Raw genomic sequence first — 20,609 nt, 5'->3', positions numbered from 1 at the left:
CCCTCCCCGGGTGTCGGGGTCACCTTCGTTCCGACGGGCGGGGAGCCAGGCCGGGCGGGGAGCGAGGCCGGGCGGGGAGCGAGGCCGGGCGGGGAGCGAGGGCGGGCACGTCCCGTCCTCTCCTTGAGCGCGTTCCGCCCCCCCGTCCCCGTCCCCGTCCCGCGTTTGTCATGGGCGGACGCGGCAAAGCCAATCAAGCCCACTCGGAACGCTAATTGCGTTTGGGAATATGGATTTGGTCCCGCCCGTGCCGACGGGGACAAATTGCTCGCGGCTTGGTTTTCAAAGGGCAGGCGCGCGCCGAAGAACAAATAGCGCGGGAGGAGTCGCGGCCGACGGTCCGGCGAACGAACCGCCGCCGCAAATTGCTTTTTCGTGACGCGAATGACCACAGCCCGATGAGTAAGGCGTCATGGAAGCAAAGCAACTGTCACGCGAGCACGCACGCGCGTGTGAGCACAATGGCCGACGCGCCATCGACCACGGAGGTTTTTTTTTGTTGTTTTATTGCGAGAACCGACGCGATCCGAGCTCCGGCAAAACGCTTTCCCCTTTCCCCCCTCCGTTCCGCCCTCGCGTGTCCGCGCCGGCGCGTCGCCATGGCAACCCAGGCACCGTCACGACGAAAGGCGATTCATGGCTCTCTCGCTTGCATCACTTTCAACTTTGCACTTAAGAAAAGGGCGAAGGCGCTCGGCGTGTCAGCCGCGCGTCATTGCCCGCGTCGGTTGGGAACAGGAACAAAGCCTTTTTAACGAAAGCGCGGGGTCACTCAACAAACTCCCGCGCCAACATGGACGTCCAAGCGCCGTACGTGCTCGCGGGGTAATATCAAGCGCTATCTCAAGACCGCGTTGTTTTTGCAGATGCTGCGAATACAAAGTCATTTCAAGTGACTTTTCCAAGGTGCCGCCCCCCCAATTGGCCTTGCTCACCGGCTCTCTCGATGCGTGCGCGCGTGCGAATCCTCTTACGGGCGGATTATGCGCCGGCGAAAGGGAGAGCGCAAAGTAAGACGCAGACAGCAGCCCGGAGAGCGAGAGGAGGCGAAGCGCGGGAAGCGGCCCCGAGCGCACGCCCCGGGATGGGCTCGAACGTCGTCCCCGACGAGGTCCGCGCCTCCACCTCGGCTCCCGCAGAGAGCGAGGAAAGGCCGGATTGAACAACTGCAGCGAGCGGCCGGTCCCATTCGAACAAAGCGGAATTTGAAAGCGGCCCCGAGACGGATCCCGGGGGAACGCCGCAGGACAGAGCGGCGGCCCGTTGACAAGCGAGCGCGAGTATCCGGCCCGCCCATGCCTCTGCTGGGCGTCCTCCCGGCGCACCTCTGGGCTCTCTGGGCCCTCCCGGCGCTTCTCTCCAGGGCGGCGGAGCAGCCCGAGGCCGCGCGCCACGACGGCGGCGGCTCCCAGTGCGGGGAGTACAGCAACCAGGTCCGGACGGGACAGGAAGGAGGCGCCGCGAGGCTCGCGTTCTCCGACGACCCCTTTTGACCGCCCCGCAGGAGACGGAGGACGGCGTGTGCCGCCTGGCGGCCACGCTGCCGCGGCTGGACGGGAAGCGCTGCCCCGACATGTTCCGCTGCACCGACGAGGTGGCCTACTGGCTACGCGAGAACCAGGAGCGCAAGCGGCAGGCGGACGCCCTGCACGAGAGCGTGTCGCGCCTGCGCCAGGAGGTCACGCAACACCGCCATCGCATCAGGGCCTTCCAGCTGCAGGTGCGCCCCCCCCCCCCCCCTCCCCCAAATATACGAATTAAGAATCACTGACGCCTATAGCCGTCAACGGCAGCGAAGGACTTTGGATCCCAGCGACATCAACGCAGCGGTAGAGCGGACTTTGTTTTGCTGCCCCTCCCTCCCCTCCGGCCCCTAACATATCCTTGACCTGGCTAGCTAACAGGATTAGCCTGTTGCGCCACTGAGAAAAGACGGCCTTGAGTCAAAGGCGGCCCGCTGTCCTCTTCTCGCAGCGTGATGACGGGAGCCCCCCCAACGGCACCTTGGAGCGCCGCCTGCAGGAGCTGGAGGCGCGCTACGCCCGGGCCGGCGGCCTGCTGCATCTGCAGGGCACGCTCATACTCAACCTGCAGGTAAGCGCGCCAAGATCAGGGGACCGTCGAAACGGCGCGCGAGGGTTCAAGTCCAAATGCGTCCCGCGTCCGGTGCGGAAAGTATTTTGGTCTACTTAAAGAGCCAGGTTCGGAACCTCAGCCTATTGGTGGAGCAGGTGAAGAGCAAGTCGGTCCGGCCCAAGCCTCCGATGAGTCCGCGGCAGGCCTCGCGCCCGGGTACGCTCCTTCGGGAAGTGGCGCCCTCTGCTGGAAGAGCTTGCCGCTTCCACGTCTGTTTTTGTTTGTGTTTTTTCAGAGCTTCACCACATGAGCAACTGTCCCACGGACTGCGCCGCCATCTACTACAACGGCGGCAGGAGGTCGGGCGTCTACACCGTGGTGCCGTCCTTCGCCGGCGCGCCCGTGGAGGTCTACTGCGATATGGACACGGACGGTGAGGCCCGCCCGCCCGCCCGCCCGCCGCGCCAACGGCGGCGGGAAGCGGAGGGAGGGAGGAGGCCAACGCTCCCGCTCGGGTCCAGGCGGCGCCTGGACGGTGATCCAGAGGCGGCTGGACGGCTCGGTCCGCTTCGACCGCGGCTGGCGGGAATACGGGCTGGGCTTCGGCGACCCCCGCTCAGAGTTCTGGCTGGGCAACGAGCACATCCACCGGCTGAGCAGCCGGGGGGACTACAGCCTGCGCGTGGACCTGGAGGACTGGAGCAACAAGCGCAAGCACGCCCTCTATCGGCACTTCAGGTGAATCCTCCTCCCCCGCCTATTTCGAAGCCGCGCCAGCGTCAACCGTGCGCGCGCGACGGCCGCCGGCGGACACGGACTTGGGGGATCCTTTTCTTTGGCCCCGCCTAGCGGCCGCGACCGCGGCTCCTGCTCCACGCGCCTCGCGTCGGAAAAAAAAAAGGCGCGGGTGCGGATTGAGCCAATTCCCGCCCGGCATCCTTTGAAGAAGGAAAACGTCTTGGGCCGACGGCGGCGGCGCAAAAACCGACGGGGAATAAAACGCGCGCGCCTTTCGCTCGGGCAGCGTGGAGGACGAGCGGCGGCGCTACCGCCTGCACGTGTCGGGCTTCAGCGGCAGCGCGAGGGACTCCTTCGGCTGGTACCACGACCGGCGCGGCTTCAGCACGCCCGACGGCGGCGACCTGTGCGCCCAGATCTCCCGCGGCGGCTGGTGGTACGGCCAGTGCTTCTACGCCAATCTCAACGGCGTCTACTACGCGGTGAGCGTCCCGGCCCGAGCGCGGCAGGCGGCGGCGCTCGCGCGCTGAACCGCGCCCGTGGCCCGCAGGGGGGGCACTACGCGCCAAAGGCCAAAGGTCACCTGGGCCCCGACGGCATCGTGTGGCACTCGTGGAGGGACTCCGACTACTACTCGCTACGCAAAGTGGCCATGATGATCCGGCCGCGCGTCTTTGCCGGGCGGCGCTCTCCCTGAGGGGCGGAACCGACGCTTCCTTCTCCATGGGGCGCGGCTTTTTTGCTTCCCTCCCGGCACGGGACGGGAACTGCGTAGATACAACGGTGGAATCACAGCTGCGGCTAAGACTCAGTATTATACCTTACATACATTTGATTCGTTTTTAACATACTGTATATACGTGTGTGTGTTTGAAGCCAAAGAAAAAGTCTCGTTTCTCACAAGCCATAAGCTTTATTAGCAAAATGGTCTCATATTAAAAACCACGAAAGATTTAAGGAGTCGCGCTTTGCCGAGAACGGCTCGGACCGCGCTCGTTTCGCGGTTCCAAACGGAGATGGGCTCGCTGTTGATCCGCTGGCGGGCCGGCCAAAATCGCCTGCGGTCTGGACGGGTGAAATGGAACCGCTCCATTCATTGCCTGCCGTGGAAAGTTCTCTGGCGCTTTCTCAATTTAAAATCCAAACCGCGCGCCGTGGCTTCCTTGACTGACGATCGCGTGTTTAATAAATGAATTTTAGCGGCCCTCGCGTGCTTCCATTTTTCTGCGCGCGCCCCGAAACAATCCCAAACGGGTTGGGCGCCCCCAATTTTTTTGAACCGTCCGCGTCCCCCAACGCCTAACCCTGTCGACGTGACTCGGGTTCGCACTTTGCGGATGCTTAACCGACCGGAGCGCCGGCCGACGGCTTGGGAGACCGACGGAAGATTGTACCGGGCGACATCGGCGGTGGCGTATGAAAGGCCGGATTGCGTCAGGTTCCGCCTTATTCCCTTTTTCCGTTATCACCGTTTGGAAATAGGTCATTTGTTTTTCTTGAAAACAGTGACTTTGACCCCCCCAAGATTTTTTTGTTGCAAACAGAGGAGCGCCCATAATATTGAGGGGAGCGCTGGCCACCGGTGTCGTCTAACCCTTCATTAAAACAAAACTTCTTCTCACCCGGGTATTTTACCCGAGGAAAGGCGTCATCCGTGGCACTGAAAGAGTTAGGGGGCGCGTTCCCGCGCAGCTGCCCGGCGCGGGGCTAAAAGGCCTCTTTCAGCCCCCCTCTTTGAGCCCCCCGCTCGCTCATTCTCATTCCGAGCGGGTCCGGGCGCACGGGGCCGGCGCCGCAAAGCGTCCTTTCATAGGTCCGCGCCGCAAAATCTCCGCAGGCAAGAAAGGCGACCGAGGGAACGCTGCATCTCCATTTATTTTCTACGCGTCCAAATCGGAGCCGAGGTCGACGTCGGGCCGAACGAAGGAGGGGAGGCCGCCAGACGCCCGCTGCGCGCGCGAGGCCGGTCGGCGTGCTTATGAAACGGTCGTTGGGACATATAGCATACTTGTGATGGTAAAACAAACAACATACATTGATTGCGAGTGAAACGGCCAAAGCGAAAAAAAAAAAAAGGGCGTACAGCTGCTGCGCCTTCATATAAAGACGGGGCCGCGCCGCCTTGAAATGTAAACGTCCTCAAACGCAAACACGGGATCGGATCCGAGCTCTTTTTTGTTTTTTTCTCATTTCGTCCGCCGACGGGAAGGGGCGGAGCTTCCCGCCGTCCAAACGGGAAGCGCGGGAAGAAAGGAGGCGGCGGCAGCGGTCACGCGAACGCGCGGCTTTCTCAATTGGATTTTGGCTTTCTCAAGAGCCTGTGGTGACGCCATGTTTCTCCGGGGTGCAAACGTCACCAGCCTGAGGGTCTTTAAAAAAAAAAAAGCAAGAAGAGCGGAGGAGGAAGAATAATCTGTCATCACGCGCAATCGGCGCCGGGCCTCCGCGCTTCCGACGCTCCCGCGTGACCGGGCGGCAAACGGAAAGGCCGGCGGGAGGGAAGCCCGGGAATGGCCGGGAGGGAGGGAGGGAGAAGCGTCTTCACATGGTGGCGAAGCGTGCGTGAGCCTGCCTCAGCTTGGCCGCGATCTGCGCGTCGACGGGAACGCGCGTCAGCATTGGTCCGAAAGGTTAGCGTCCCGTACCGCTTACCGTCTCGTAAAACTTGGCCTGCTCTTCCAGGTAGAGCTGCATGACCCGGTTGTAGTCGTAGATGCGGTTGCTGTGGAAGTGGTTCATCTCGGCTAGGGAGGAGGAGGCGCGGGCGGCGGTGAGCCGGGGAGCGGCGCCGAGCCGGGGAGCGGCGCCGGCGAGGCGGAAGCGGGCGCTCCTTACCTTGTAAGGCGTAAGACATGGTGCTGACCCGTTTGGCCATGGTGACCTTTTCCTGAGGGCTGATTTTGCCGGCGGCCACCAATTTGTCGCCTTCCTTCACTTTGTCGACGGCGGCCTGCAGCGGCCGTTATTTAAGCCCCGGACCCAAATCGGGCGGAAAAGCGCGCAGAGAAGAAGCCAAATCGGGCGGAAAAGCGCGCAGAGAAGAAGCCAAATCGGGCGGAAAAGCGCGCAGAGAAAAAGCCGGGCGGGCGGGCAAACTATGGCATACCCCCAGGGCGCCCCCGCCCCCCTACCTTATGGACGCCGATGGTGTCCGGGAAGCATCCCAGCAGGCCCTTGTACTCGTTGTTGGTCTCCATGAGGAAGTGCAGGTCCTTTTTGGGCTGGGTGGCATGAAGGAATGGAGATGGAGATCACAAGCAAAAGGAGCAGAAAGGCCCCATGACGTTGAGGATCTAAGCGGGAAGGAGATCAGCCTAGCTATCTAGGGCTCGCTCGCGTGACGCGCCGCCGAAAGAAGGCCCCCGCAAAAAGAAGCTCCCGCTGAACGCCGGGCGGCCCGGGGCGGGTGCCGCCGTTCCTTCTTTACGCCGCGGCCAAACAAAACGCCGCTTTCGGTAGTCGCGACAAAAGCGAGCGACGTTCGTCGAGCGGGGGCGAAAACGACACAGGCTAAAGCACCGGGACAAGGGGTCTAGTCCAACTCCCGACGGGCGTTTTAGCGCGCGGACGTCATCTCTAGTCTACTCCTTCGCTCGTACGCGATTTATTCTACATACGCGCGTTCTACCTGAGGGCGCCGATACCAATGTCAGTAGCGGGACACTGGGTCAAAAGGGGAAACAAAAACAACAGAAAAAGCAAACGTCAACAAAAGCGGAGAACCGGTCGGCCGGGCGGCGGAGGACGCGCCGCGGCCCGGGTCCAGGTTTTTCCCGCCGCGGGCGAGTGGCGCCTACCTGCTCGGCCACCAGCTGCGCGATCTCCTCGTACGTCTTGCCGGCCGCCGTCATGGCATCCGTCAGCGTTTCCTCACCTGCGAGACGGAGGCGCGCGCGAGCCGCGACCGGCTGGATTTCGCTCGCGAGGTGACAGACGCGGGCGGAAAACAAAGCGTACGGAAGGGCCGCTGCCACGCAAAGGGGCCGGGTTAGGCTCCTTGCAGATCACCTCGGTATCCGCTGCTGGCGAAGACGGAGGAGAGGCTCCGGAAGGCTTTTCCGATGCGCTGGTATTCTTTGGGCAGAGCTGAATGGGCAGAGGAGAAAAGCGCTGACGCGGAGGACGCGGAGGACGCGGAGGACTCGGAGGACTCGGGGCCGCCCGCCCTCCGCCCGCCCGCCCGGCGCGCACGTACGTCCCGTGCATCGCTTCCAGTGCTCGTGGCCCACGGTGAGGATTTCCTTCACCCCGTCGTCCATGGCTTTGGTGAATCTGCCGAACTGCTCGCATTTCTGCTCCCTGCGTCGCCGCAACAAACGGGCGGCGTCAGCGCCAGCGTCGGCGCCGGCGGACCGGGCGGGCTCGGCCGTTCTCTGGCTCACACTTCTGCGAGATCCAGGTCGGCGGCTTCGGGCTCCACGGCCGTGAAGATCATGGCTCCCACCGTCTCGTCCTTTTCTGCTTTCCTCTTGCCCGTTTTCCAGTCCTGCGCCATTTTGAGCACATCTTAGCACTCGGCTAGGAGGCCGGATGTTCCTTGTCAGGTCGGGGGTGGGCAGCGGGCAAAGACATGGCCTTGCGAAGGCGCGCGCCTAGAAAAGTGATGTTTGCGCAGTACGCGTACTCAGACCCGTGACGCGATGCCGACGTCCCGCGTGGATCGAGGCGACGGTAAAAGCAAAGGCGAGCGCGCGATGACCGGCGAGGACGTTCGCGTTCCGTTCGCGTTCCGTTCGCGTTCCGTTCGCGTTCCGTTCGGCCTCTTCGATTAGACGGCGGACTTGCGCAAGCCGGGCCTCTGTGGTGCTTCGGCGGCCCACTTTTACTACTCATCTCGTTGGAAGCATTTCATTTAAGATCCCAACGCCACGCATGGTCCCACGGCTTAGGCGGAGTCCTCCTTGCGCGCGGGCGGGCGGGCGGGCGCCCAAGGCAGAAATAGAGCAAGGAACCGTTTTGCCAAAAGGCAGACCTTCTTCCGCGTCGAGCGGAACAGGCCTCCGCAAGGGTGTCCTTTTTCTCAAGGGGTCTGCGAGAGTCGGCCACTCGCAGCGGGCGGCGCGGCGAGGCTTTTAGGCAAAACGCAGCACCGGGACAGGCGGCATAAAAAGAGCCTCCAAATGCCAGGCGGCGTACCTTCTCATCCTTGTACGTGAGGAAGAGCTGAAACACTTCGCTACCGGCGACCACGGGGTGCCTGCACATCCGGCTCATCCAGCCCTGCAAGCGCTCCATCCGCATCTTGATGAACTCTTCCTCGAAGCGCCCTGGCGCCGGCACACACCGCAGCGGTCTCCATCTGGCCCGGGCCCGCCCGCGAAGGAGGCGATCGGCGCGCCACTCACCCGTCACCTGCTTGTCCGGTAAGGAGGGGATGGGAACGGCCGAGCCAAATTTGTCCAGCAGCCGCTCGTACAGCCAATCGAAGTGCTTGTATCTGTGATTGACGGGTCGGTTGGTGCTCTGAAAGGGCACCCCGCACGTTACGTCGCGTCGGGGGGGGGCGAGGCGAGAGCCGGCCGCTTACGTTGGGGGTGATTTGGTACTCGATGTAGCTCTTGAGGCCGTACATCTTGGAGCCTTTCTTGGGGTCGGCCACCACGCAGTCCAGCTGCGTTTCCGGGTACAGCCACACCGGACCCACCTCGCCCATCTGCGCTCGCGCAAACGAGTCCGCTTGAGGAGCGGCAGAGTCATTTGCCACCGGCGGGGGACGCAAAAAGAGACCTACGTAAATTGGGAGCTTGTCCTTGCCCTTGGCAGTCTGCTTGCATAGGAGGTACAACTCGGGACCGGACTTTGAGAACCCGGGAAACCTGAGAGGCAAAGGCAAACGCCGGGCCGTTTTGAGATCCGGCCCCCGCCGGCACCTCGGCTCGCCGTCCCAAAATCGCCGAGGAACCCTTACTTGAGTTTCATGGAGGCGTGGGCGCCGCCGCGCAGCGTGGCCGCGCCGTCTCCGGATTCGGCCTCGCCGTAACCCGCGGTGGACTTGTCGTCCCACTCGTCGTCCCACTCGTCATCGTCCGCCCCTGGTCAACAAAGCGGAAAAGTCACGTAAACCGGGTACTTTTTGCCTCCAACGCCGTTTCTAACAATCGGGATCGGGTGAGGAAACCCGGCCGCGCGACACGTCTGGTAAACGGTTTACGGCCGCGCGTCGAAGCACACCAAACCTCTACGGAGCCGATACGAAAAGCGGCGTTAGTTGGCAGCTAATCCGGCCCCGAGCAAGCGACGGGAGCATCCAAAAGCGACGCCGCGAGCAGGTTAGAAAACGATCCTTGGAGGTATCCCTGACGCAGGTCGGCCAGACAAAAACGCCGGATTCAATTTGGCCAAATGAAGCCCGGCGTTCCGACGGGTAGCAAGTAGAAGAGCGTGATCGGTCGGCCAAAAGGATTATTTGCATATTATTTGCACGGTGTTAATACAAAGACTTTAAGCGTTTGACGGCCATGGGCACGCCATGCAAAAGATACCTGCGTAATCGATAAGGTAAGGGTAGGGATAGATGTCTTGGAAAGAGAGAGAAACAAAGAGGGAAAGTCTGTTAATTCTCTTCCGCAAAAAAGAAAAAGACCAAAATTGAGGTCAGGCAAAATTTGGCCCGCTTGACTCATGCGTGAGTCCATCTTTTCCAGCGCCCGGCAAAGAAATCAAAACAACACGCGCCGGATCCGACAGCTGCAGATGCACTTTTTTGGGTCACGCGTTTCATTTGTGTCAAGTTACTTGGAAAAAGCGCTCGCAAGTAGCACTAGAAACTTGACCAAACGCCGGCGAGGCGGACTCCATCCACGTGCTATTCGTTTTATCTTCTGCTTTGTAGTCAAGGGCACGCTGGCGAGACCTCGGGCCAAACACCCGGGACAAAAGAACCGCCGACAGACAGGCGGCGGGAAAAGCGCAAATACCCGACTCCCCCGCGCTCCTTGGCAGCGCCGGCCGCTCTTTGGGGTTACCTGGACCCTGGTAGGCCTGAGGGTGGCCCTGAGGGGCGGCGCCCCAGGAGTCCGGCGCGGCCGCCTCGCCCGCCCGGGCTCCCTCCGGATCGGACGCCCAGTTGTCGGGGGCGAGCGGCGAGGGCTCCGCGTTCCACGCCGACCACGGATCCTTGCCGTTGCTATTGGCCTATGCAGCGAAAAGAAAAAAAACAAAAAAGCCAGTACAATTTCATGAAGCCGGCAGGTTGCCGCGCTTCCGTTTGACAAGGTTTCGAATTCAGGTACCGCGCCGCATTTCAATCTTTGGACAAGCGGTTTAGTTGCCAAGCGTGCACTGGAAAAGGCCTTCACGCGCATGGCTGCGCACGCTTGCCTTCAAACAAAAGCCACACCTGGCAAACGCACAGAGAAACCAAAAACGCTAAAGTCGTCTCGTGACCGGCTGGGCAAAACGTTATTCCAAAAGCGCTTCCCGTAATGTGGAGAAAATGAAAAGTCAACAGCCCTGCTCAAAGGACTCCCAAATTCAATTAGACCGAGTTGACATGTTTACGAAACCTTTTTCAGCGTGAATCTTTTTCTTGGTGATATAGACGCGCTTTTTTTTTCCTAAAGGGGTTGTCGAGCCGAAAATCTCAGGAGGCCGCCTTCTCGCCGCCAGCCGGGAACGACGTCACGGTCGCTCAGGGCTCGGCCGGCGGGCGCTCGCGGCTCAGCTCGGAAACGTCCGACGACAGCTCTCAAAACGGGCGAGCCGCGATTCCTTGTTGGTGAAACCCTGAGGGAGCGTGACATCGTTTCCGAGTGCGGGCCGCTGACAAAATGGCCGCCGGCTGAGCTGAGGAAAAAAAACACAAGGGGATTTAACAGCCTGATTGGTATTCCGCAAATGCAAGATCACCAGTGATCGGAACGAGTTGCAAAGAACCGATTATCGAAGAGAAAACTTTTGAATGGTAAACATTGCCCCAAATCTGGCATTTGAAGGCTGTGGACATTTTTATATAGCCACTGTTAATGATTGGTTTGGGGTTTTTTTTTTCCCCGGAGTGTCTTTGCAATCCCCCAAAATGTTTTCTGAGGGCAATGAGCAGTTAGTGCGGGATCATGCTTTCCACGGGCGACGGGAGCGCTCGGGCATTCTCCGGGGCGCCGATTCGGACGTTTCGCGCCGCTCACGGCAAGTGGCGGTTACCTCAAGAGGGGAAGTAACGTAGGGGGGGATCGGGGTCTCGGGGGTGTCGGGCCGGGGGCTCGAGCCCCTAGCGTCCACCTTGAGGGAAGGGAGAGAAGGCCGCGTCATCGCGATACGCAGGCGCCCGAGCGCGAGAGAAGGGAAGCGGGAAAAAAAACTCATGTGCGCGACCGCTCCGCTTTCCCTGGCCACATTTGTACCGACGCAGCAGTACACTCGTTTCCTCGCAACTTTCCGGCACAGCTCATTTCCTCCTGTTATTCGAAAATGCGTACATGGCACAAGCTGCATGACATAAAGGGGGGAGGGGGGGGGCGCTCTCACTTCTGCATTCGTAGGCTTCCCGAAATAAAAAAGGGAGCGTTTGGGTCCAAAGCGCGACGGGCATTACCTGGCCGCGCTGCGCGGACGAGGGCGCGAAGGCGTCAAAGAAGGCCAGATCCGAATTTGCCATGTTCCCCACGGGGGCGGTTCCTGCGGCGCCGGCCGACGGCGGGAGAGCCGTCTTGTCGAGCTGCGGGGGGGAAAGCGTCCTAATTTCAGCCTTTATGACTTTTACAGGTGCATTCCTCCGGGCTAACGCCACGCCCTTCCACTGGAAGCTCAGACAAAGCGCAGCGATCCGACACAGCCGGCGGCTGCTCGGCCTTCAAAACTAGCGGCCGGGGTTCTCGTATCCATGACTTTCTCCACGTCGCTGCTTGGTCAAGACGAGGGCATGCCGCGTAAACGTTGCTCGCTGCAATTTTGCCGCTTTAAGGGTTCGTCGGATCAATTGAAACGACACGTCGCGTGCGGCTTTGAAGCGCCCGTTTCATTGAAGGTGCAAAGCCGGTTAACCGGCGCGCTCGCAAAACGGTAAATGTAAAAAACAAGTAGGACTTTTGCAAATTCAAAACACCCGCTTTGCTAACGGCCGAGACGGCCGGCCAAAGAAAGGAAAAGCGCAGTCGTTGTTTGTCTTTGCGGCTCGGAGGCAATTTTTTTTCCTCGACTTCCTTTTCTGGAGAACCGTCCTCCGGAAAGCTAGCTTTTGACGACGGAGACGAGGACCGCCGAGGGGAGCGGCGGGAAGAGGGCCGCGCGCGTCCGCTCCAAACGCCGACAAAGATCATACTTTGCGGGGAGCGGCGGGAAGAGGGCCGCGCGCGTCCGCTGCGCTCCAAACGCCGACAAAGCTCATACTTTGCTACGTCTGTCCGGACCAAGCCGCAGGGAGCGCTTTGCCTTCCCAAGCGAAATGACCGGAGCGGGTGGAACGGATGCGCGACGGCGGGCGAGCCAATGGGCGCATCTCTGGAGGAGGCGCATCCTGCGGGCCTATCTGCTTGCGCTTTTCGCTTTTGTTTTCCGAACAAGCTACAGGGTGCGCGACATTCGGGCCGGCGGCGGGCGCGCGCCCTCACCTCGATGTAGTCCTCGGGCACCAGTCCCACATCCCCGCGGGAGTTCTGCGCTTCGATCCAGCCGCCCCCGATGCGCTGCGAGCCAAAGGACGCATCGTTTTGGAAGGCAAAATCAACCGCTTGAAGGTGGGCAAAATCGACCGGGTTTTGTAATCGACGCCCCCGTCCTGAAATTCCCGCATTCCAGAAGTAGAAGTTGGAAGCAGCGCGAAGTTGAAAGGCGTTTGGGCGGACTTTGATACCGTCGCCAGCCGGCCGACGCCGACGAGCGACCTTTGAACCGGCCGGCCGGCGACCGACCGAACGCAATGAGCTCATGTTTGCTCGGTTCCTTCCTTCTTCCGGGCCATGTTCGCGACGCTCGTGTTCAGCCGCCACTCGAAACCTCGGGAGGATGTTTTTTTTCTTCGGTTTTTGTTTATTTCTTTGAGCATCCCTTTTTTTTAATCAATTTGTTTTTGTTTTCTTTTCCTGCATAAGCCTTCTGAAGATGAGGGCGGTTTCAAAGTATAGCGCGGGGGCGCAAATGAACGGATGAGAGGATGACTGCACTAAGAGCGGATGGCGCGCGGCTCACCTGGTTGGTGACGGTGACGGTCTCGCCTTCTTTCACCGTCAGCTCATTGTTCCCAGGCTCCGCGGTGAAGTCGTATAAAACCTGCGCCTGATCACAAAAATACCAGACAAACTTTTGTTTGTTGTCAGGTACTCCACTGTAGGCGCCATAACATTAACATATATCAACATGCGTGAGACAAGTCACTATCAAACAGGACAAACCCGTTCGGCTTTTTCTGCTCTCGACCGGATAGCAGCGTCAACCCGAAACAAGCAACGAAAAAAAAGTAAGCCCCGCGTGTGACGAGCTCGAGAATCGGACTACGTATTCCCATTTATATGTCTTGGAGTTATTTTGCCAGGCCGGCGCATTACCGGTCCTATCAGTGCGAGGGGCTGCGGCTGATTCCCGACATGCAAAAAAAAAAAAAAAAAAAAACTCGCCGTGCAATAATACAAGCTCTCCAGTAAGTAGAAGAGGTTTGTATCCAAACACGTAATAGATATCCGTAGATAACAGCTTGCAATGACGGAAAACTTTGCAAAAGTATTTATCACTAATTCAATTTTGCCGATTTGATGGACGCGGCTGACCCGGCACCACGCGGCACACTTTGGAGTCTGGCACAACTAATGCACTTACAGCCATGAGCGTTTACAATTTTTGAAGTCTCATTTTAAAGACCTGACTTTTTTTATGGCCGGGTCATCTTTAAGGCATGTTTAAACGCTTGCCCGCGGCGTGTCGATATTAGAAAACATTTTTGAGCACTTCGCAGGGACGTTTTAAAAAAAGATATAAGCGCTGCGAATGTTGTGTTTTAAGTTGGCACCGATGACCTTTTTCAAGGCTCTTTTTTTGAGCCAATCGTTTCGATATCATACTGCCAAATAATGCAACCGTATAAGCGGTCTGTATATTGTGGTTGAAGTGCATGGCTGCACAGAAGTACTTTACGTTGACGCATCTTTTTTTTTTTTTAACACTAACTCTAATTCATATGTTCGCCAGTTTAGTTTAACGATCGCTCATTTTCGAAAACGCCGCCGTACTTTCCAGCGTTTGACAAACAAGGACTCCGTTTCCCAGCATGCGCCGCGAGTAACAAGTGACCCGCTCTTGAAAGGTAGTAAAATGTCACAAGACTCTTTGCGAACATTTTCCGCGATTGGCCCAACGTTAGCGTCGCCGACCGCCTGCTGGCGTCGGCGTCGGAGCCAAGCGCGCTTTCCGAACGCGTAATACGCCGGCGTCTCCGCGTTTCGCTCCCCAACTTTGACTTTGAAAGTTGCCATAAAGCTAACGCCGGTGTCCGGCCGGAGAGTGCGACGGTCCGCCGAAGGGGAACGGCGACGACGGCGAGTCGGAGCGGCGGCGGCGGCGGCGGGCGGGGACCCAACCCGGCTTACCTTTAGTGCCATAGTCGCAGCATGTAACACTCATTACAGAGGAAAAGAAAAGAAAAGGAAGAAAGGGAGGAAGGAAGGAAGAAAAGCAGGCCCCGGCGCTCGCTCTGGACGATTTTCCGACACTCAGCCGGACATGTCCTTCCGCCGCTTTTCCTCCCCGTAAACAACCGAGCAAACGAAACAGATGGACGTCTTTCCGCGTGCGTGTAAAGAGAAAAAGAGGCGCGCGGGGGAAGCCGAAAGTGGGTCCGGGCGAAGTGTCGGACGAGCGCCGCCCGGAGCTCGAGCTGTTGAGGGAGGGAGGGGGGGAGGGGGGGAGGGACCGGCGCGGCACCCGCCCAGGGAAACCGGAAAGGTGGGCCCGCTCCACTGCGACCCCGCAGAGGCTGAACGTTCACTCTTTAAAACTCCTTCCTCTCAAATGGCTTAGCCGACATTGCTTTACGTGCTCGCTATGGAAAAAAAAAAAGACCGTCAAAGCACATTCAAGGGCCGAATGTTATTCTTTGGAGCTGTCCAAATAAAACGGTTCAAGACAAAACAAACGATAACCGTTCAAACTTCAGTGATATTTTCTTCGGGTCGGTGTCGCCTTCGGCTGGCTAAAAGATGCATTGCAAGTGCGTATGCAATCGGCATCCAACTCGAGGCCCGCCGCAGCATTTAGTGTGCCGATTTGACTTAAGGGTTCTGGCTAAAATACCGAATTGCAATTTGTCTTCTACTTGGTTTGATTCCTTTTTTTTCTCACAATCTCTCTTTCCCACCGTCTTTTTTTGACAAACGCCCATTTATTTGAGTTCGTAGGCAGACCTCTTACAGAAACTATCAACTACAGTTGGCCCGTGGTGAAAATGAGTCTGTCCCCCCCCCCCCCCCCCCCCCCGGTGCAGTCTATGTGGCAAAGCAAAAAAAAATGTGTTTGTTTACGTTTACATAGGGAAAATGTACATCAAGAGTTATTATTGATTTTAATGATTTAAAAACGTTGTCACTGCACTCCGACGTGCCGCTCAGCTATTAGGAACCTTGTTCAGCTCATGCAACAGGACACCATCACGGGAGATTAGGATCCGTCTCCTAATGGCGAGAAGGGCAAGACAGTAAGCGAAGACATTATGCGGGCTACTTTTTTGCTAATCTCTCCCCGTCGTCAGAACCCTCCGAGTACGGACGCAATAGATGAGGAGGAGGAGGAGCCGGGGCGGGGCGGGGCGGGGCGGGGGGGGTGGCGCACGGGCCGATCCGGCCCCGCGGGTGCGCCAAAAGGGCGCGAAGCTGTCGGGCTCGGTCAAAAGCCCCGGAGCTTCAGCGGGACGTCATGCCGACTCTCCCGGCTCTCCTGTGTCTGGCCTGGACCGGCGCCGCGCTGGCCTCGGATCACGACCTGCCCTTCGTGGACTACCTGGACCACGAGTGCCGGGTCTGCATCGAGTGGGGATTGGACCAAGAGGGGGGCAACATCACGCTCAAGTTGGTCGTCAACACCACCGGCTGGGTCGGCTTCGGCCTGAGTCCCAACGGGGACATGGCGGGGGCCGACATGGTCATGGGGGGCCTGGGGCCCGACGGCCCCTACTTCAAAGTAAGTTCCCCGATTCCGAACCGGAGCCATTTCTTTTCCCCCGGCGGTTGGTTTGATTTTTTTTGCCCCGCCCGCGCAGGATTATCACTCGGCGGAAAACGGCGACCCGGCGGAGGACGCGCGGCAGAGCTACACGCTGCTGGCCGTCGAGGAGAGCCAAGGGCAAACGCTCATGACCTTTGTCAGGCCCTTACAAACTTGCGACGACCAAGATCTCGCCATCACCGTGAGTGGCGCCGCATGTCCGCGAAAGTGAAAATGCTCATATTGCCGCAGTCTACTTCTATCATACGGTGCGGTGCGCGGAGGTGGCTGGAAAATTGGGCGAGTGACGCGCCGGGCGCGTTTGTTGTTTTGCGGCGCGCCGGCTTCCGCGTGGCAACCCGTCGTTTGGTTCCATTGTGCATTTGGTCCGATTGTCTCGCGTCCGGCTCCGGTTTCCCGCGAGCTGCGTCCTCTCCTGTTACGCTTGGCATAAGACGATCTTCGTTGGTACATTCCGTTCCGAGCCGGCGCCGTGGCGACCCGCCTCCTTCTCCTTCCGACGGCGGCAACGGGTTTGGGCGCGGCAAAGGGGCCGCGCGCGGTCACGCCGTGGTTTTCCCGCCACCGGTCTCCTTCCGCGACGTCGAGACGGCTTCTCCCGTTTGGTCTCCCCTGTTTGGAATTTGCCAGGCCCGAGCCGCGAAGCTGATTTATGCGTACGGGACCTCGGACGAGATCGGGTACCACGCGGCTCTCGCCGGTACCAAAGAAGTCAACCTACTCAATTACGTCTCCCGAGCCGCCCCGGCAAACGGAAGCTATATCAACGCCGCCGTGGAAAACGTAGGAATCGTCCCGCCTTTTCCTTCTCTCGGCCAAGTGGCCGGACGCTGCAAATATGCAGCAAAATGAGTGCAATATGATTTTTTTTCTTTCTTCCAGATTACCATCCCTCCGCAGGAGACCTACTACCACTGCAGGGTTATGAAGTTTCCAAACTTGCTCACCAAGCATCATATCATTCAGGTCGCTCAGTTTTAGCCAAATATTTGGGGCGCATCACAAAACATACAGCGCGGAGAACCCCGACGGTCCAAGGTTGAAAGACGAGACTGTCGGCGGCCCTTTCAGGTGGAGCCGGCCGTGGCCAACGCGGACCTGGTGCACCACATGCTGCTCTACCACTGCCCGTCCTCCGTGACGGCGGCCTACGACGGCGAGTGCTACCGGGGCCACGAGGGGGACGGCTGCTTCGAGATCATCGGCGCCTGGGCCGTCGGAGGCCAGGTGGGCTCCCCGCCCTCCCGCGGCCCCTCTCTCCATCGCGCTGACCGGCCCTTCGCCGCCGCAGGTCCTCGATCTTCCGGAAAACACCGGCGTCCCCGTCTGGGGCGGGGACAGCGGCGGCTTTTATCGGCTGGAGATCCATTACAACAATGCCGACAAGGAATCAGGTGCGCCGCTCGGACAACGTGCGCACTTACCATATAGGTGACAAAGTGGTGCGGTGGCCAGGCCGGGGGGGGGGGGGGGTTGGATACCCGGGATTTTTTTAAATACATTTTTTCAGGCCTTCCGACGTACGGCACTTTCACGAAACCCGAGGTCTTGCGAAGAAACCCTTGCGTCAGGAGTCGGCCCAAATCCCGCCTCGCGTTTTGGGTGTCGGTCGGTGGTCTCACGCCGCGCGCGTCTCCGACAGGCAGGACGGACAGTTCCGGCCTGAGGCTGCATTACACGGATCGACTTCGGCAGCACGACGCGGGCGTCCTAACCACGGGCGTGACGCCCATCCGTCACGCCTACTACGACATTCCTCCTGGAGCGACTCGATTCCGCGCCTACGGCGTGTGCAACACCAGCCTCTTTTCTCAGGTTCGTGCATCACGTCGGGCGGAGCTCCCCTCAAGCCGTCGCTACCGCGTTTTTCGCACCATGACATTATAAACGGCGCCAACGAAAATCTCTTGTCACGTAATGGCTGCACCGGAATATAAAACGCAGCTTGTAACGTCATGCAGAAAAATGATACGTGGAGGTTTTTTGAATTGTTTGTATTTCAAACCGCATCGGGCCTTCGACACGGATCGAACCTGCGCATTTAGAAATAGGAGGAGCACCAGCCATATTTTCAGCGGCGCGCTGGATTGTTCAATGCCGCGCCAACACGCCGATTACGTTTACAAGTGGAGCGGGCCCTCCGGTGGCGAGTAAACGAACAGTTCCGATTTAAAATCAACACTTTTCCTTTTGATTCCCGCAGCTAAGCCGCACCGAACCATACGCCGCAGGGTTCAAAGCGCGAGTGGCGGCCCGTAGTCCGAAAGCGACGCTAATTTGCTACTTTGTACCCATCCAGATCATAGACCCGGTGCCGGACTTGCAAGTTTTCGCCGTGATGATGCACACCCACACGGCCGGGAAGCAGGTGCGAGTGGCTCATTTCAGGTAAGCTCGGGAGATGCGCGTCGTCCCCCACGACGCAATCACCATCACCCGACGGTGAACGTGCCCCCTTTTCCCACAGGGGCGGAGAGCGATTAGGCTTCCTGGCCGCGAATCTCAACTATGACTTCAACCTGCAAGAGGTTACCAAATTGGGGAGCGTCAAGACCGTCGAGCCGGTGAGCCCGCCCGCATGTCGATCGAGCCTTCCCAACGGAAGTGCGGTAAACGGCGCGAGGGCCCGAAAGCCGGCCCCGTACGAAAAGATGTCCCCTCCGGAGGAAGTTAACTCCGGGCGAAGCCCCCCGTAGCAAAATATACGGCCGAGCGACTAACGGAACGCCGCCGTCGCGCGCGGAAACGCTTGGGGGTCGCTCGGCCGCTTTTGAACGCGCGCCGTCCGACGGCCTGCAGGGAGACGACATCGTGGTGGAGTGCTCCTACGGCACCTCCGATAGGACGGAGCCCACGCAGGTAGGGACGGCGACAAACGGGCCATGCGTGCCGCCTTGCCAAAGAGCATTTTGGCAGATGGGCCTGGCGACCACCGAGGAGATGTGCCTGGCCTTCCTGCTCTTCTACCCCAAAACGCCCGTGGTGTCGTGCCTCAGCCAGCCCGACGGATCTCAGCTCCGTCTCCGGTGACCACTTGCCGCCGCTCCATTTGTTTTGGCCCGGGGCCGCGACGCGCACTTCCACGCGCGCCCTCTCGCAGGTTCCCGCCGGAGGGCCCCGTCCCCGACCAAAAGGAGATCGAGGAGTACGAGAAAGCCCTGAAGGACTCGCGGCACATTCAGTTCGTGTCGGCCAATGAGGTGAGCGCAAAGCGGGACTCTTCCGCCCCCGTCCGATGGGGAAGTCCGCCCGAGATCTCATTTCCGCCCCCGTCCGATGGGGAAGTCCGCCCGAGATCCCATTTCCGTTTCCGTTCGAAATCGGGGGTCCCCGACCTTTGGGCCGGTCGAGGCTCGAGATGTTTTTTGGACCGGGGGCGGAACATGCCGCCAAAAGAACGGGAGCGCTCGGCTCGCTCGAGTCTCCGGGACGCGTCTGCTTTTGAGGCCCGGAAACGTACGCAAAGTCAATTCCCGATGCTATTCATTTCAATGCAAAACGTCCGTTCCGCGCAAATGAGGACCGATCGCCGCAAAAGCTGTGCGTATGCTAACATCGAGCGAAGGGAAATATCCGGCACGGACGAAAATGCTAACGAGCTAAACGCACGCAAGGCGGCGCCGTATGACACGCCGACATTAGCTAGCGTGTTACCCACGGTCCGATATTACAATCCGCGCTTTAGAGTCCGACAAAAGTCTTTTTTTGTTATGACAAAAATACATTTTCTGTTCAAATTTAGTCGGCGCGTTTTCTAAAATCCCCATTGGACCGGGGCGCCCTTTAACTTGGTGTCGGAATATGACTTCGGTGCTTCCCGTTTGGATCCCTCTCCCCCAGAGCCAGTTGCACGTCAACCCGTACGGCCGCGTACCAAACCTGACGGCTGCCGTACCGTCTATCCGCTGCGAGCACGAGGGCGCCGCGGGCGCCGCATCCCGGACCCGGAATGCGGCGGCGGCCCTGTTGCCGCTGGTCTGGATGGGAACGATGGGCTGACGCCGCCTCACGCTCCCCGCGTGCTCGCAAACGCAATCATCTTTTGTTTTAGGAAAGCCCGTTTTCAACAATAAATAGATTTTCACCATCCAAGTTGTCCTCGATTTTGGCAACAGCGGGTTGGCTCGCCCGCTTTTCGAGCGCCTCGTTGTCAGGCGCGAGTTAAAGCCGCTTAAAGGCGGAAGAGCGAGGGGGAAAAGAAGAATTGAACGCGGGCGTCACGTCGTCCTGGTTCAGTAGCTCTCTCGCACGCCGCCGAGATACTTTCACAAGTTTGGCGATACAGGGTGTGACGGCGTTTCCCGAGGTAACGAATGAAAAACCATTGCAGTAGCGTCATTTTGGGAGCGCCGTTCCAATAGGTGGCGCTTCGGTTTTTTCGTAGTTACACTGTGCCATGGCGATTAGTCGTATTTTTGGAGAGGAAAGACGGATGGACAGGGCGGATATCTGTGCACTTGTTTCTGCACATGTTAGCCCTGACTTTTCCCTCTGTTTTGAGAACGTGTTGTTTGGCTTCATCGATCGCTCGACCATTAAGAATAATAATCAATGTTACCTTATAAATGTCATTATACTCTTTGCTAAATGGCATACCCACAAATGCAAATATGCCTCTCAAAAACCCAAACTCTCTGTCCTAATCAACG

At 59.0% G+C, this 20,609-nt stretch overlaps 3 protein-coding genes across 11 annotated transcripts; 2 read left to right on the top strand and 1 right to left on the bottom strand.

Annotated features, from left to right (window-relative positions):
* The first annotated feature begins 751 nt into the window (after window positions 1-751).
* On the top strand, window positions 752-4,018 carry LOC148406761 (angiopoietin-1). Its single transcript, XM_088402643.1, has 8 exons — window positions 752-1,433; window positions 1,505-1,720; window positions 1,975-2,094; window positions 2,196-2,292; window positions 2,372-2,509; window positions 2,598-2,814; window positions 3,101-3,296; window positions 3,365-4,018. The coding sequence occupies exons 1-8, from the start codon at window positions 984-986 to the stop codon at window positions 3,509-3,511; spliced, it is 1,581 nt and encodes a 526-aa protein (XP_088258769.1). The 5' UTR covers window positions 752-983; the 3' UTR covers window positions 3,512-4,018.
* Window positions 3,708-14,631, bottom strand: snx9b (sorting nexin 9b). 5 transcript variants are annotated; one of them, XM_088402638.1, is made up of 20 exons: window positions 14,331-14,631; window positions 12,940-13,026; window positions 12,363-12,437; window positions 11,348-11,470; window positions 11,157-11,210; window positions 10,957-11,034; window positions 9,780-9,948; window positions 8,723-8,846; window positions 8,546-8,630; window positions 8,342-8,467; window positions 8,160-8,277; window positions 7,951-8,081; window positions 7,197-7,300; window positions 7,010-7,113; window positions 6,823-6,900; window positions 6,612-6,688; window positions 5,946-6,035; window positions 5,650-5,764; window positions 5,467-5,558; window positions 3,708-5,403 (listed from the first exon to the last, which is right to left on the bottom strand). In XM_088402638.1, the coding sequence occupies exons 1-20, from the start codon at window positions 14,340-14,342 to the stop codon at window positions 5,356-5,358; spliced, it is 1,890 nt and encodes a 629-aa protein (XP_088258764.1). In that variant the 5' UTR covers window positions 14,343-14,631; the 3' UTR covers window positions 3,708-5,355. The 5 variants fall into 5 exon arrangements, with proteins under 5 accessions (XP_088258764.1, XP_088258765.1, XP_088258766.1 ...); XM_088402639.1 differs by lacking the exon at window positions 11,157-11,210; XM_088402640.1 differs by lacking the exons at window positions 10,957-11,034; window positions 11,157-11,210.
* On the top strand, window positions 13,182-20,047 carry moxd1l (monooxygenase, DBH-like 1, like). Of its 5 annotated transcripts, XM_088402636.1 has the most exons (13): window positions 15,521-15,915; window positions 15,995-16,141; window positions 16,591-16,743; window positions 16,843-16,926; window positions 17,032-17,187; window positions 17,252-17,354; window positions 17,603-17,775; window positions 18,260-18,348; window positions 18,428-18,524; window positions 18,760-18,819; window positions 18,877-18,986; window positions 19,061-19,160; window positions 19,801-20,047. In XM_088402636.1, the coding sequence occupies exons 1-13, from the start codon at window positions 15,652-15,654 to the stop codon at window positions 19,957-19,959; spliced, it is 1,695 nt and encodes a 564-aa protein (XP_088258762.1). In that variant the 5' UTR covers window positions 15,521-15,651; the 3' UTR covers window positions 19,960-20,047. The 5 variants fall into 5 exon arrangements, with proteins under 5 accessions (XP_088258760.1, XP_088258758.1, XP_088258759.1 ...); XM_088402634.1 differs by having other exon boundaries at window positions 13,182-15,915; window positions 17,607-17,775; window positions 18,760-18,986; XM_088402633.1 differs by having other exon boundaries at window positions 13,184-15,915; window positions 15,995-16,743.
* Window positions 20,048-20,609: the final 562 nt, after the last annotated feature.

Source organism: Hippichthys cyanospilos, chromosome 20, assembly GCF_059441005.1.
Source record: "Hippichthys cyanospilos isolate Australia breed blue-spotted pipefish chromosome 20, RoL_Hcya_1.0, whole genome shotgun sequence".
NCBI lineage: Eukaryota > Metazoa > Chordata > Actinopteri > Syngnathiformes > Syngnathidae > Hippichthys > Hippichthys cyanospilos.
This window is presented reverse-complemented; position numbering and strand designations above follow the sequence as displayed.